The sequence below is a fragment of the Heptranchias perlo genome, chromosome 22, assembly GCF_035084215.1.
Source record: "Heptranchias perlo isolate sHepPer1 chromosome 22, sHepPer1.hap1, whole genome shotgun sequence".
Lineage (NCBI taxonomy): Eukaryota > Metazoa > Chordata > Chondrichthyes > Hexanchiformes > Hexanchidae > Heptranchias > Heptranchias perlo.
The window spans coordinates 47,519,094-47,532,730 of record NC_090346.1 but is presented as its reverse complement, the minus strand read 5'-3'; the positions used below and the strand labels follow the sequence as shown (position 1 = coordinate 47,532,730).

Below are 13,637 nucleotides of genomic sequence, written 5' to 3'. Positions count from 1 at the left end.
GTTTTAGGTCTAATATCTAGAAGGACTTTAGGACTGGATTCTGGGGTGCCAAGTAAAGTGGTTATATTTCCTCATTGACCCTACTGAAATGACCCATGTTGACTGGTTCAGGCAGAGAATGCATTGCGTTTTGAATTATTCATTTCCTTTTTCACATCAAAAACTCATCAGCTGTAATCAAAGGTTCAGACATTGTCCTCCTGATTGACTTTCACAGAAGTGTATTCTGCAATAAGTCTCCCTTTGTTACTTGATCACGCCCTAAAGTGCTACAATCTATTTCCAATTGCTATCTAAATCCTCAGTGCCATCAGTGAATGTTCAGTCTGTGCATTTGTATGCTTGAATTTATGTATCATATCCCTAGTTATGCTTGAGGAATGACCGCTTTAGGGACTGGAGCTGAGTCTGACCACAGGTATTTTCCACGAACAGCAGAAAAGAATGTGAATAAAAAAAATTCTGTAAGACTACTGTAGAAAAGTGTATTTCTCCCACGTGTGAAGGAGACTGTAGCTTGATAGTGAAGGTCACAGGTGAATTATACAGCTCTCCATGAGTGGAATAACTATTAAATAATTTCCTGTGCAGTATTTCATTTGAACTTTGATTATAGCTGAAAGGGAACTTGTGTAATGAATGTAGTTTTGGACTGGTGCTGTACATAGTACTACAATGTAGAACTACCAATACTGTTTGGGGCAGTGATATTACTTGTATCATCCTCATTGTGTCATCAGAAAGGGATGGTGGGTGTGAGTTTGATGAGGTTGTTTCATATTTCTTTGGTGTATTTGGACTTATCAGGATGAGGGGTGCCAGTGCTATTTTACATTTTATTTTGGTGTGGTGCTTTTTGCCTCCCTCCCCATTCCCTTGCAGAATTGTGTTGATGTGCAGTTAAATATGTACATGGTCAAAGTGCAGTGTGCTCACACATAAATAGTATGTAAAATTGTAGAGAGAAAAAATGGCGTTGCAATTTTGCCAAATAATTGCAGGTAATTATTAACGTCAACCAAAAACTGTTTAGTGATTGAACAGAAATTTTCCCTGCTTAGTTAATGCATTGTGCTATCTTTACGTTTTTGGTATTTGCAGTGGAGTTGCTTTTATTTGTTGTTCAGGTTAACTGTCTGTCCTCACTGTTGCAATTCCAGCTTCTTGCCAGTACTTTTTACTTGTGTGCTTAATGCAAAAGTCAGCTCCTGTTGTTAAACCCATGCTTTCCGTGAAATGAAGTTCAAATTGTGAAAGGTATCTAGACAGTGTTGCCACAGGCGAACAATGAGGTCTTCTACTATTGAGGTCTGCACCTAAAATAGGACAGCCCACTCTCCATGTGTTCCTGATCTCTGCTGAAAATACCACACTGCCAGACTGTGTAGCTCAGGCTAAAAACTATGGATCAGCTTTATTGAGAAGTAAAATTATACAAGAACAAGAGTAAATCAGATTTACAAAAAAACACAACACGGCCCTTAATTCTCCCCAGTATTTAAAACTGTTTTCCTCGGACCCAAAATAACAAAAGTCATTTGAGATGCTTTTTGCATCAACACACACTGTTCCACTTGAGTCCTTTCTCACCACAGTGACCTGGACATAGGATTGAACTAAAGAATTGGGGAAAGCTTGCCATATCGCTAGATCCAGACAGCTTTCACAACAGGACTGTTGATCAGTGGAGTATAATGTGGGGAAATGTGAGGTTATTCACTTTGGTCAGGAGAATAGAAAAACAGAATATTTTTTAAATGGTGAGAAACTATTAAATGTTGGTGTTGAGAGATTTGGGTGTCCTTGTACATGAAACACTTAACATGCAGGTACGGCAAGCAATAAGGAAGGCAAATGGAATGTTGGCCTTTATTGCAAGGGGGTTGGAGTAATAGAGTAAGGAAGTCTTGCTGCAATTGTACAGGGCTTTGGTGAGACCTCACCTGGAGTACTGTGTACGGTTTTGGTCTCCTTACCTAAGGAAGGATATACTTGCCTTAGAGGCGGTGCAACGAAGGTTCACTAATTGATTCCTGGGATGAGAGGGTTGTCCTATGAGGTGAGGTCGAGTAGAATGGGCTTATACTGTCTGGAGTTTAGAAGAATGAGGTGTGATCTCATTGAAACCTATAAGATTCTGAGGGGGCTTGACAGGGTAGATGCTGAGAGATTGTTTCTCCTGTCTGGAGAGTCTAGAACTAGGGGGCATAGTTTTAGGATAAGGGGTCGGCCATTTAGGACTGAGATGAGGACAAATGTCTTCACTCAGAGGGTTGTGAATCTTTGGAATTCTCTGCCCCAGAGGGCTGTGGATGCTCAGTCGTTGGGTATATTCAAGGCTGAGAGAGATTTTTGGACTCGAGGGGAATCAAGGGATATGGGGATCGAGTGGAAAAGTGGAGTTGAGGTTGAAGATCAGCCATATGATCTCATTGAATGGTGGAGCAGGCTCAAGGGGCCTTATAGCCGCCTACTGCTCCTATTTTGTATGTTCTTATCAAGACTTTGGAACAAAGACACAATAGCAGGAGTTGCCTCGCATATGTTTGGCAGTAACACCTGTGTCTGCTTTAACCAAGAGATGCTGATTCCGACATCATGTGCACCTAGCTAGCTTTTGAAAGACAGCTTATTTTTGATCGTTCAGCCATTAGTAATAATGACAGCATCTCCTCTCATTGACAACCTTGCATATGTTAGCATATCACAAGCCTGGGGTGGATAGTGGAGATTCCACTGTAGAAAATAAATGCGACTGTGTACCATTACCTCTCTCTTCCCTAGATTTTTTTTTTTGTACACTGGTCCAGTGATCTTTCAAAAAGAAAATCTCTTGCTCTATGAATTCCATTTACATCTGCTATCCCTCATCTGATGCTGACCTATAGTAGCAAGCAATTTGATTACTCTCTATTTCAACAAGAGTATTACATATCCGCTAATTATCATTTGGCATGCTTAGCCATGTATTTTACAGACACTTGGTTCTTTCGTTAGTTTTATATGACACTTGCTAACACTTCAACCTGAATTTGCAGTTTTTATATATGTGTATATTTTAAAAAAAAACTGCAATGCCAGTTATAAGTTTTTGATTTCAGGCTTTTACTCAAGGCATCATCTAATTTCCGCTTCACATTTTGGGCTTTGTATGTAACTGTAACTGTGACTGTTTGTTTATTTTTATGTTTGTCCATTTCCGAGCTAGTCGTTTCACTTATAGCCTTGTCCAAAAACAATGGGAGTCATAAAATTGTTCTTCAGACCAAAGAAGCATATATTAAAAGTATTTATGTTGGGGATGGACTTAATAATATTACACATTATAGACACATTGGCAAATGCTACACTGTTCTCCAATGACTTTCTTGCTAGCACTGCTCAGCTGCTTCAGTGTTCAACTATTCTTTCTCCTTTTGTTCCTTCCTGGGCCACTCCTCCTTGTCATCCAAGGTGGTGGCTGGAAAGCACTAAGCCCAAGCCACTGCTACTGTTGGCTGTCTATCATGTAATAGTCTGGTGAATCTGCTTTCCAGGTAGCTCCCTGCCCTCTGTTGCGCTCCTCCCCACAGTAATACCACTAAGATCACTCGAGTTGGCGATCAAACTTCCAACCCTCCTCCACAAGGAGTCCATCGCACTGTCATTGTGTCGCCTTGGGCTTGGGATTAGTTTTCCTCGATCATGGATACAAAACCAATTAGCAATCCGCTGCCGTTCATCATCTGTCTTCCTTTCTCCCATCACCCAATTATTGTCCATAATTTCTCAATGTAACGCTAACTAAGTTTCTGTTGCTTTCCTGTTCCATTATGATTTTGCACAAATCTTTGCAGAATTCATCCTGCTAATATTGTATCTGTGAACTGCTCTAGGTGGAACTAGAAATGTTTCATTCTATTTTTAATGAAAGGATTAATGTTTGCACAGGCTACGTTACTGTCCATAATGCAGAAGATTTTGGTAACTGCCATAATTTATAGCATTCATTTCAAAAGATAAACCAAGATGTAATTTTTAATAGATAAAATATATAAACTAGGGCTAAAATACCCTGTGCATCAGGCACTCCCAGTCATCACCTTAATGAGCACCAAAAAAGCCTAGCCCATTGGGTGATTCTTGGGAACCATTGTTTTATCTGTTAGTTTTACAGTTAAACCTGCTTGCTTATTATAAAGCCTATGGTGTTTTTAACTAGAACCATTTTTAAAACTATAAGCGAGTCGTACAACGCTATTGGGAGTACTGTCCTTTTCGAAAGAAATCCTACCGAGTGGAGCAAGTAATAGTATTGAATCGCGAAAGCACACTTTGGCCGGGAAGATGGATCTTGAATCAGGGGCAGCCTCGTGTTGAGTCAGGCTTCAGGTTGCCTACTTACCATATAATGAGCACTAGAAATTTAATCTGGGGACTGCTGTGCTGAAAAGTTCATTATTTAACATTGTTTTGAACATATTGATGTACAGTCTTAATTACAATGCAACTGACAGCATTTTTAAAACTTATAACCTGATGCCTAATTTGGCTTTCAACAGGTTCTTAGTGCTATTGGTCTTCCCATTCAAATTACTGTCGTGTTAAATCACTCCAGATTCTTAAAGTATTATCAGATGCACGCAATATGTATTTAATAAGTATGGAAAGTCTCGTTCAGCTGAGAATTGGTAATGGGTTGGAAGTTCTGAGTAGAAGACCACTTTTTTTTTTGTTTTTGTAGTGATGTGCAAGTATAAACGCATTATACATTGAAGCAGATATCTGTCAGGATACTTTATTTTTTAACATGTAAGCTAGGGTATAAATGCATTAGATGATACCTCTTGCCTACAGCTGACTACAGGAAATTGGAATCAAGGAATGAAAGTCTTAAAAGTGTGTGCTTTTCAATGCTGACCCATCAGTCACTCTGCAAATGTGATTTAATTACCATTTGTCAGCACAGGTTGAGCAGAGTCCAGGCTAATGGAATCATCAAACTAACTCAGCTGTTAGGTAGAGGACTTCTAATAAGAACGACATATGTGAAAAGTGGAAAGCTTAGTCAAAAGTTCAAGAATGCAACACTGTTTCCATTCTCATTTTATTTTTTAAAAAAAGATTAACTCGCTGAGATTTGGAATTTTCAAAAGACGATAGGGTACTGAACATCTAGTGCTAAAAGCACTGTCAGAGTTTCTTAATACATGTGCCTTTATAACAATAAAAGAAAAACTTGCATTCATATAGCAATGAATTTATGCATTTAAAAAACCCTACAAAGCCTATCAGAGGAAACCATTGGCTAGTAGGCATTTGACGCTTATTAAAAATGATCAGTTGATACAACAACTTGCATTTATAGCACCTTTACCCCAGTAAAATGTCCCATGACGCTTCACAGGACCGTTATCCGACAAAATTTGACACCGAGCCACATAAGGAGATATTGGGACAAGTGACTAAAAGCTTGGTCAAAGGAGCGTCTTAAAGGAGGCGAGATAGGGGAGAGATTTAGAGAGGGAATTCCAGAGCTTAGGGCCTAGGCAATTGAAGGCACGGCCGCCAGTGATGGGGCGTTGAAAATCGGGGATGCGCAAGAGGCCAGAATTGGAGGAGCGCAGAGATCTCTGAGGGCTGGAGGAGGTTGCAGAGATAGGGAGGGGGGAGGCCATGGTGGGATTTGAAAACAAGGATACAATTGTTGCAAGCTAAAATTTGCAGAGACTGGTGATCCTCAAGCTTTTAAAAATTTAATTTTGAGCCGTAGTTAATAAGGTGTTAGACCTTTTAAAGACTCTGATTAAACCAAGCAGAGAATGGCTGATAAAATGATAGTTGGTGCCCTGCATTGTTCACTGCTCAGCTGCTACCTTGCAGAGGATGCTGCCCATTCTTTGGATTTAGTTTCCGATTAGGCAGCCAATAAGGAACAAGTCAATATCTAATGGTAAAAAGAACTGACTGTTCTGTCACAGATATATTCTATTACACAGATGCATCCACCAGCTAATATGTACAAATTAGGAAAAGTGAATTCAAAACCCATTCTGTTTTATTCTAAGTTACCAAGGGAACAGGTTGTAATCATTGATCTGGTATTCAGTTTTCTCTTACATTTCTCAAAGCGGTTTGACTTGACTTCCTCTCTTCTCTTTCCCCTCCTCTTCTCTTCCCCCTCTTTCCCCCCCTCCTCTTCTCTTCCCCCTCTTTCCCCCCCTCCTCTTCTCTTCCCCCTCTTTCCCCCCTCCTCTTCTCTTCCCCCTCTTTCCCCCCCTCCTCTTCTCTTCCCCCTCTTTCCCCCCTCCTCTTCTCTTCCCCCTCTTTCCCCCCCTCCTCTTCTCTTCCCCCTCTTTCCCCCCTCCTCTTCCCCCACTTTCCCCCCTCCTCTTCCCCCAAGAAATGAGATGTCCCAGTAGGTAAAAGTTAACATAAACTAAATTTGAAACCAGTTACCTGATGCTACCACCTATTGGCCACTTGTGGTTTTATCAGTTTGCTCACTCATGTAGAAAGAACTTAAACCAGATTTAAACTCCAAAGCCCATTTCGAGCTTGGTGTTTGTAACTTGGGATGTGACTACAAGAAATGATCTTCAATATAACCACTGACCGGCACAGAATACATCATATGATACAAAACCGGAATTAGTAAGACATGAGCATTTTTGCAAAGCTTGGTTTAGGTGGCAATTTGGTTTGAGAACATTTTGCCGTTTCAATTTTACTACATTGTGGGCAGGATAATATTTTATGCACTGCAGCGAATATGATCAATAAAACTGGAAGATAGCATTATTTCCTACATTATAATAGTGACCACACTTCAAAAAGTACTTAATTGGCTGTAAAGTGCTGTGGGACATCCTGAGGTCGTGAAAGGCACTGTATAAATGCAAGTTCATTTGTTTGTTCTTTCCCTTTCTTTCCTTCCTGCATTATTACAGCGGCACACAGTTGTATTGCTCAGGTCCCAGTGGAACGGTTCATGAGAGTGGTAGAAAGTACGTCTGTGCCCAGGATGTTCCACACAAAGTTACCAATTTGAGCTGCACTAAATGAGATGTCTCTGCACATTAGACTTTTGCCGATCGTCTTCCTTCTCCCTTGCAAATTGGAGAGCTGCTCTAAAATGCCTTCTAATGGCTGATTTCAGAGTATCATGGGTGGAGCCTTGGGAGTAGAGTGGCTTCAATTGTCTCCAACCAACACCCACGCCCCCCCCCCCCCCCCCCCCCTTCCTCTGCCGCCTGCCCTTTATGACCACCTTTTTCCTTCTATCCACCCTATTTCTCTCCATTATTATCCTCTGTAAATGTTTTTAAAACAAATTGCCAATTTCTCAAGACTCAGTTGTAAAACTGGCAAAGACGAAGCATCCAAGACAGAGGCCTGGGATGAGAATGGGTGGCAACAGGGCAGGCGAGTATTACAGCAGGGAGGACGGAGAGACAAGAGGCCTGTGGTGGCAGGCCTGGGGAAGAGGAAGAAGCTGGGAAGGGGAGCAGCCTAAAGCCCATGCAGGTGGAAACAATACATTTAAACACAAAACGAAGGTTCACTAGATTGATTCCTGGGATGAGGGTTGTCCTATGAGGAGAGGTTGAGTAGAATGGGCCAATGCTCTCTGGAGTTTAGAAGAATGAGAGGTGATCACATTGAAACATATAAGATTCTGAGGGGACTTGACAGGGTAGATGCTGAGAGGTTCTTTCCCCTGTCTGGAGAGTCTAGAACTAGGGGGCGTAATCTCAGGATAAGGGGTCGGCCATTTAAGACTGAGATGTGGTGAAATTTCTTCACTCGGGGTTGTGAATCTTTGGAATTCTCTACCCAAAGGGCTTTGGATGCTGAGTCGTTGAATATATTCAAGGCTGAGATTGATAGATTTTTGGACTCTAGGGGAATCAAGGGATATGGGGATCGGGCTGGAAAGTGGAGTTGAGGTCGAAGATCAGTCATGAGTCATGATCTTATTGAATGGCGGAGCAGGCTCGAGGGGACATATGGCCTACTCCTGCTCCTATTTCTTATGTTTTTATGTGCTTAAAGCTTAAGAGCTGTAGCACCACCTGGCAGACAGACCTTGTGCGGCAGTGCCACCTGGTTTGGAAGGTAAGTTTAATGGTAAGTATACATACCTTGGTTAAAAACAATACCCAGGTGTGACAAAATTGAAACATAAGAAATAACTGACAAACGGGGAAGGGCGTGCTAGGCGCAAAACTTTAATAAGAGATGTCTTTACTTTCCATGAGGTTGTTTTGCCTTCCAATTGGAGCAGTTACCTCCAATGTGGGTACTGAAAGATGATTTTGCAGTCAGCTTTAACTCAGCATCCCCACTGTTCCACTGTAACAGAAATGGGCTCCTGGAACCTGGAATGTGATTCAGTTACCCACCTCAAAACAGCGAGAAGAGGATGCAAGCTTCTGCATCGTAACTTTAACTAAATAGGGAGGTGGGCGAATACTTAATGGATAGGGCCTTTTCTGGAGTATTACTCGAATGATAGATTGGCAATGCTTATCTAAATCGCATGCAGATCAAAATGAGAACATTCCACAGTAGACAGGCTGAACGATGGATCTCAGCTCAATGAATAGCCTCCCAGAAGGAACACCAGTGCCCTCATAATTTTGTCAACTTCCACTGTGATTTGCAGTTAAATTTGTGTTTTCACTTGATCTATATTGCATCCTTTTTTAAATAACCCAATAATTATTATTTTGAGAGTAAATAGATTTATCAAATGAAACTGATCCTCTGGCCCATGAAAGGGTGGTGGAAGCAGATTCAGTTGTAACCTTCAAAAGGGAATTGGATCTATATTTGAAAAGGAGAAATTTGTAGGGCTATGGGGAAAGAGCAGGGGAGTGGGATTAATTGGGCAGCTCTTTCAAAGAGCTGGCACAGGAGCGATGGGCCAAATGGCCTCCTTCTGTGCTGTATGATTCTATGAACTTCTACTGAAGTAATGGAGGGGGGGAATGGTCACTACATTCCCTGATTTCTCCTTTCCATAGCCGTCTTACCCACCCCGTGCATGTTTTCTCCTATTATCTTGCTGTTTTTTTTTGTCTGGCATGTAGTATTTTGGGTCCATTTATTAAACTTTGCTTACTGGTTTATTTATTTATTTATTTATGTTCATGCATGTTCCTTTTTAAAAAGGAATTCACAGCACGATTTCAGTACATATTATTGTATATGCCAAACTAAGCCGCTGGTTGTCACTACGCTGCCTTCCACCTTTAGAGGGACATTGGTTTGCAGTTTGGGCGAGGGTCAAAGAGCTTTGCAGATGCTGTTAACAGCAGGTGGCACAAGTAATCCTGATGATTAATGCTACTTTGTTCTTTGCGTTCACAGGGTGACATAAAAGGCTACCTGCGCAGTCAGCAGCAGGAGCAAAGCCCCCGTGGTTCAGAGCTGCTGCAGCTGCAGAGGATGGCCTGTGAGATTGCTGCTGGACTCGCTCATTTGCACAAGCACGGTTTTGTGCACAGGTATGTTTTTATAAAACTCCACAGTGCAGCATTCTTTTGAGATGACTCCTGAAAATAGTGACACCCTCCAGTTTCCCTTTGTTTTTTAAAAAAAAGTGTGATGATAACACACTTGGAGGTAAAGTTTCGACCATTATTTTCCTATTACATTGTCAGCTACCCAATTCTTTTAAGAATTATCAAACACAAAAATCTGCAGCAACAGGTCTTGTTTGGAATTTATCAGAAAGCATGGTGGGAAAGGCAACATGCCACTTATCTTGTGCTGTCTAGGTTCGTGTTCAAATCCATGCACGTCATTTTGATATTTCTCCGACCTTGGCACCTGGGCCTTTTCCCTTTTTTAAAATAAAAGTCAAATTGAGAAGTTACTTTTACTTTAATTGATGCAAAGCTGGGTGTGTAGATAAAGCACTCATAAGAGAGAATCTCAATTTAACAAGCAGATAGATGAGGGCTGTGCAGTAGACGTGGTCTACATGGACTTCAGCAAAGCATTTGACAGGGTACCGCATGGTAGGTTGTTACATAAGGTTAAATCTCATGGGATCCAAGGTGAGGTAGCCAATTGGATACAAAATTGGCTTAACGACAGAAGACAGAGGGTGGTTGTAGAGGGTTGTTTTTCAAACTGGATGCCTGTGTCCAGCGGTGTGCCTCAGGGATCGGTGCTGGGTCCGTTGTTATTTATATTAATGATTTGGATGAGAATTTAGGAGGCATGGTTAGTAAGTTTGCAGATGACACCAAGATTGGTGGCATTGTGGACAGTGAAGAAGGTTATCTAGGATTGCAACGGGATCTTGATAAATTGGGCCAGTGGGCCGATGAATGGCAGATGGAGTTTAATTTAGATAAATGTGAGGTGATGCATTTTGGTAGATCGAATCGGGCCAGGACCTACTCCGTTAATGGTAGGGCATTGGGGAGAGTTATAGAACAAAGAGATCTGGGAGTACAGATTCATAGCTCCTTGAAAGTGGAGTCACAGGTGGATAGGGTGGTGAAGAAGGCATTCAGCATGCTTGGTTTCATTGGTCAGAACATTGAATGCAGGAGTTGGGATGTCTTGTTGAAGTTGTACAGGGCATTGGTGAGGCCACACTTGGAGTACTGTGTACAGTTCTGGTCACCCTATTATAGAAAGGATATTATTAAACTAGAAAGAGTGCAGAAAAGATTTACTAGGATGCTACCGGGACTTGATGGTTTGACTTACAGGGAGAGGTTAGACAGACTGGGACTTTTTTCCCTGGAGAGTAGGAGGTTAAGGGGTGATCTTATAGAAGTCTATAAAATAATGAGGGGCATAGATAAGGTCGATAGTCAAAATCTTTTCCCAAAGGTAGGGGAGTCCATAACGAGGGGGCATAGATTTAAGGTGAGAGGGGAGAGATACAAAAGGGTCCAGAGGGGCAATTTTTTCACTCAAAGGGTGGTGAGTGTCTGGAACGAGCTGCCAGAGGCAGTAGTAGAGGCGGGTACAATTTTGTCTTTTAAAAAGCATTTGGACAGTTACATGGGTAAGATGGGTATAGAGGGATATGGGCCAAGTGCAGGCAATTGGGACTAGCTTAGTGGTATAAACTGGGCGACATGGACATGTTGGGCCGAAGGGCCTGTTTCCATGTTGTAACTTCTATGATTCTATGATTCTATAACAATTATTAGTTTGTGAAACCAGCTTAGTAATGCATTCTGAGGCCTCTGTGTAGCTGTTGGGTGATTTGACAGGTCAAGTTGTTAACCAGTATGGAGTTGCTGTTCTGCAGAAAGTATTAAATACGTTTATAAAACATTACATGTATTTTTGCATGCGTTACTTAGTGAAGAAACAAAAAGTACAACTTAAGAACTTGGACATACAAGCAAGTAAATACCATGTTTTATGGAAACCAAAACTTAATACTGTAAACATGTTGGTTAACATGGAGCTAAGAGAAATGTTCTACCCAAGCAAACTGTGCACCGAGAAATGTTCTCTAATTCTGCGGGTCTGTGTTTCCTACTGCATGGGTACCTTATCACTTAAACAGTGCACTAAAGAGTTTGTGTATTTCATGGTGATGGTTTAATACTCTACGTGGATAATTATGTCATCAACCTAGGTGTTGATCTGTGTCATTGGTACTAAACAAGGACAAGAAGTGTGAACCACAGTCTTTCTTTTTTAAAACCGTAGTAAGTCCTTGTCTGCCAAAACTTACATCGACAAATATTACAGCCTGGATCTAAAGTATTTGCTCTTCATCTAACCTCGTGTATTCAACATAATTGGAATAAGACACAGCCTATTAAATTACACAACTCCCATAAATGTTCTGCCTCTCTTGCCAAAATATGATGAGCACAGAGTTTGGTGCAAAGGGTCAGTTTACACTTGATTTATTAGGGCACACTAAAGCAAAATTCTCAGATTTGGATTGATCTCTCCAAGCTAAATGGCACTCCTGCTAACAATTGATCCAATTTTATGTATTTGTACAGTTAGTGATGGCTCAATTGAAACTTTCTCTAGTCTGTTGCAGCTTTTCTTCAAAGATTGTTTTTACATTTTTGAAGACATTTGGTAATCCGTCTACTGGAGTTTAAAGTATGTGTGAATTTGCCCTTGATGAAAGATATGTTCATTTGTTTTCGCAAGTAAATTTGCCTGGTCTTACAGATGAGTTGGGATTTTTAAAAAACTGCACAAATTAAGCAAGCGCGCGTGCCAGGTTGTAATGGATCATGCTGTAATTCTCCAACCCTCCTTTTCCCCCCCCCCCACCGAATGCACAGCCAATCACTCCCCCCCCCCCCCCCCCCCCCCACTCTTGTCACAATGTTGATTACTTTGCCATCTGCTCCTGAAACCTGCAGTGGAAAGCCGCTAGTACTCCTGGATGCTGGACCTACTGGGTTGCCATAGCAAGTGTTCATTTCTGGTAACAATATCCTGCTGCTGTCTGAGTATGTGGAAAAGCTCCAGCATCAGTGATTTTGTTGCTGGTGGTGAATTAAAGCAGCTAAAGCTTTTTGCTCCTCCCCTCCTCCTCCTCCCCCCCCCCCCCCCCCCCCCCCCCCTTTGCACTGACCAACTGCTTTTGAGATTGCACGGATCTGTGATTTATTGCAAAATCCACCCCCCACCTCCCCCCTGTACTCAGTGGTTCACACGGGAGATGTAGAAAAAGGTGTCCTCTTGATTAGAATGAAATCCGTTTCTCCCATGATATGCACGGTTAAGTAGTTTCTTCTGTAATTTAACAACTAAATGTGTATTTCCTGTTCATGTGTAGATTGCTAAGTATTAAATTTACCGATATATGTATTATGTAAGCACCTTTTCAGCATATTTATGGAACTGTACACACACAAGGTATTCATTTCACATCAAAGTTTCTTGATAGGATATTTGCGCAATGTATTTAAAGGCTGTAATATATCTAAATGTCATCTCTGCGAGCAATCAATCGTAGCTTGGTGTCTGGATGGTGGTGTGAGTTAGATCCACTCTCCTCTCATCCGTGGGACATGATTTTTCAGCCAGACTGCTGGGATTGAAGTCTCTGCTCTCTGCTGTCCATGTTATTAAATGAAAGGAGTTTGAGTCTGAATTCCGTTCCTAATGGGTACAAGGCTACAGCACACAATAGCTCATTAGTTGGTTACAAATTGGCACTGTACTGCTAATCTCCTCGAGAGGGCCATAAAGATGGCTGGTGTGGGAAATGGAAGAAAAAAATCACACACGACTGCAATAGGGATTAAGGTCCGCAATATGTCTGAATTTTGCAATTTGTGGCTTGGAATCTCATAAAACTGAGAACAATAGTATATTATGAGGTGCTAAACATATTCAGATATTCTGGTGGCTGGAAAGGATCAACTAGAGCCAGTTGATTTATGCTGATATGAAAAATGTATAAACATCTGGCAGTGTTGGTAAAAGCAAGAATTGATGCAGTACATTTTTTTTTAACAAAAAAAGCCAAACAAATTAATTATCCATTGAAGCACAACAAATCTGGCTCTTTTATGACTAAAATCACCACCAGGTCAAATTCATGTTCCAACATTTGACAAGGCATCCTGCATTAGCAAAGAAGGAAGGATGGAAGAAAGAAGTTGCATTCATATAGCACTTTTATCATGTCTCAAAAT

General features: G+C 41.3%; 1 protein-coding gene across 1 annotated transcript in view; it reads left to right on the top strand.

Annotated features, from left to right (window-relative positions):
- Positions 1-13,637, top strand: part of lmtk2 (lemur tyrosine kinase 2) — a 107,630-nt gene that overhangs the window by 53,779 nt on the left and 40,214 nt on the right. Inside the window, exon 7 of the mRNA XM_068003494.1 lies at positions 9,355-9,491. Coding sequence (XP_067859595.1) covers positions 9,355-9,491 — 137 coding nt within the window. The remainder of the gene's footprint in view (positions 1-9,354; positions 9,492-13,637) is intronic.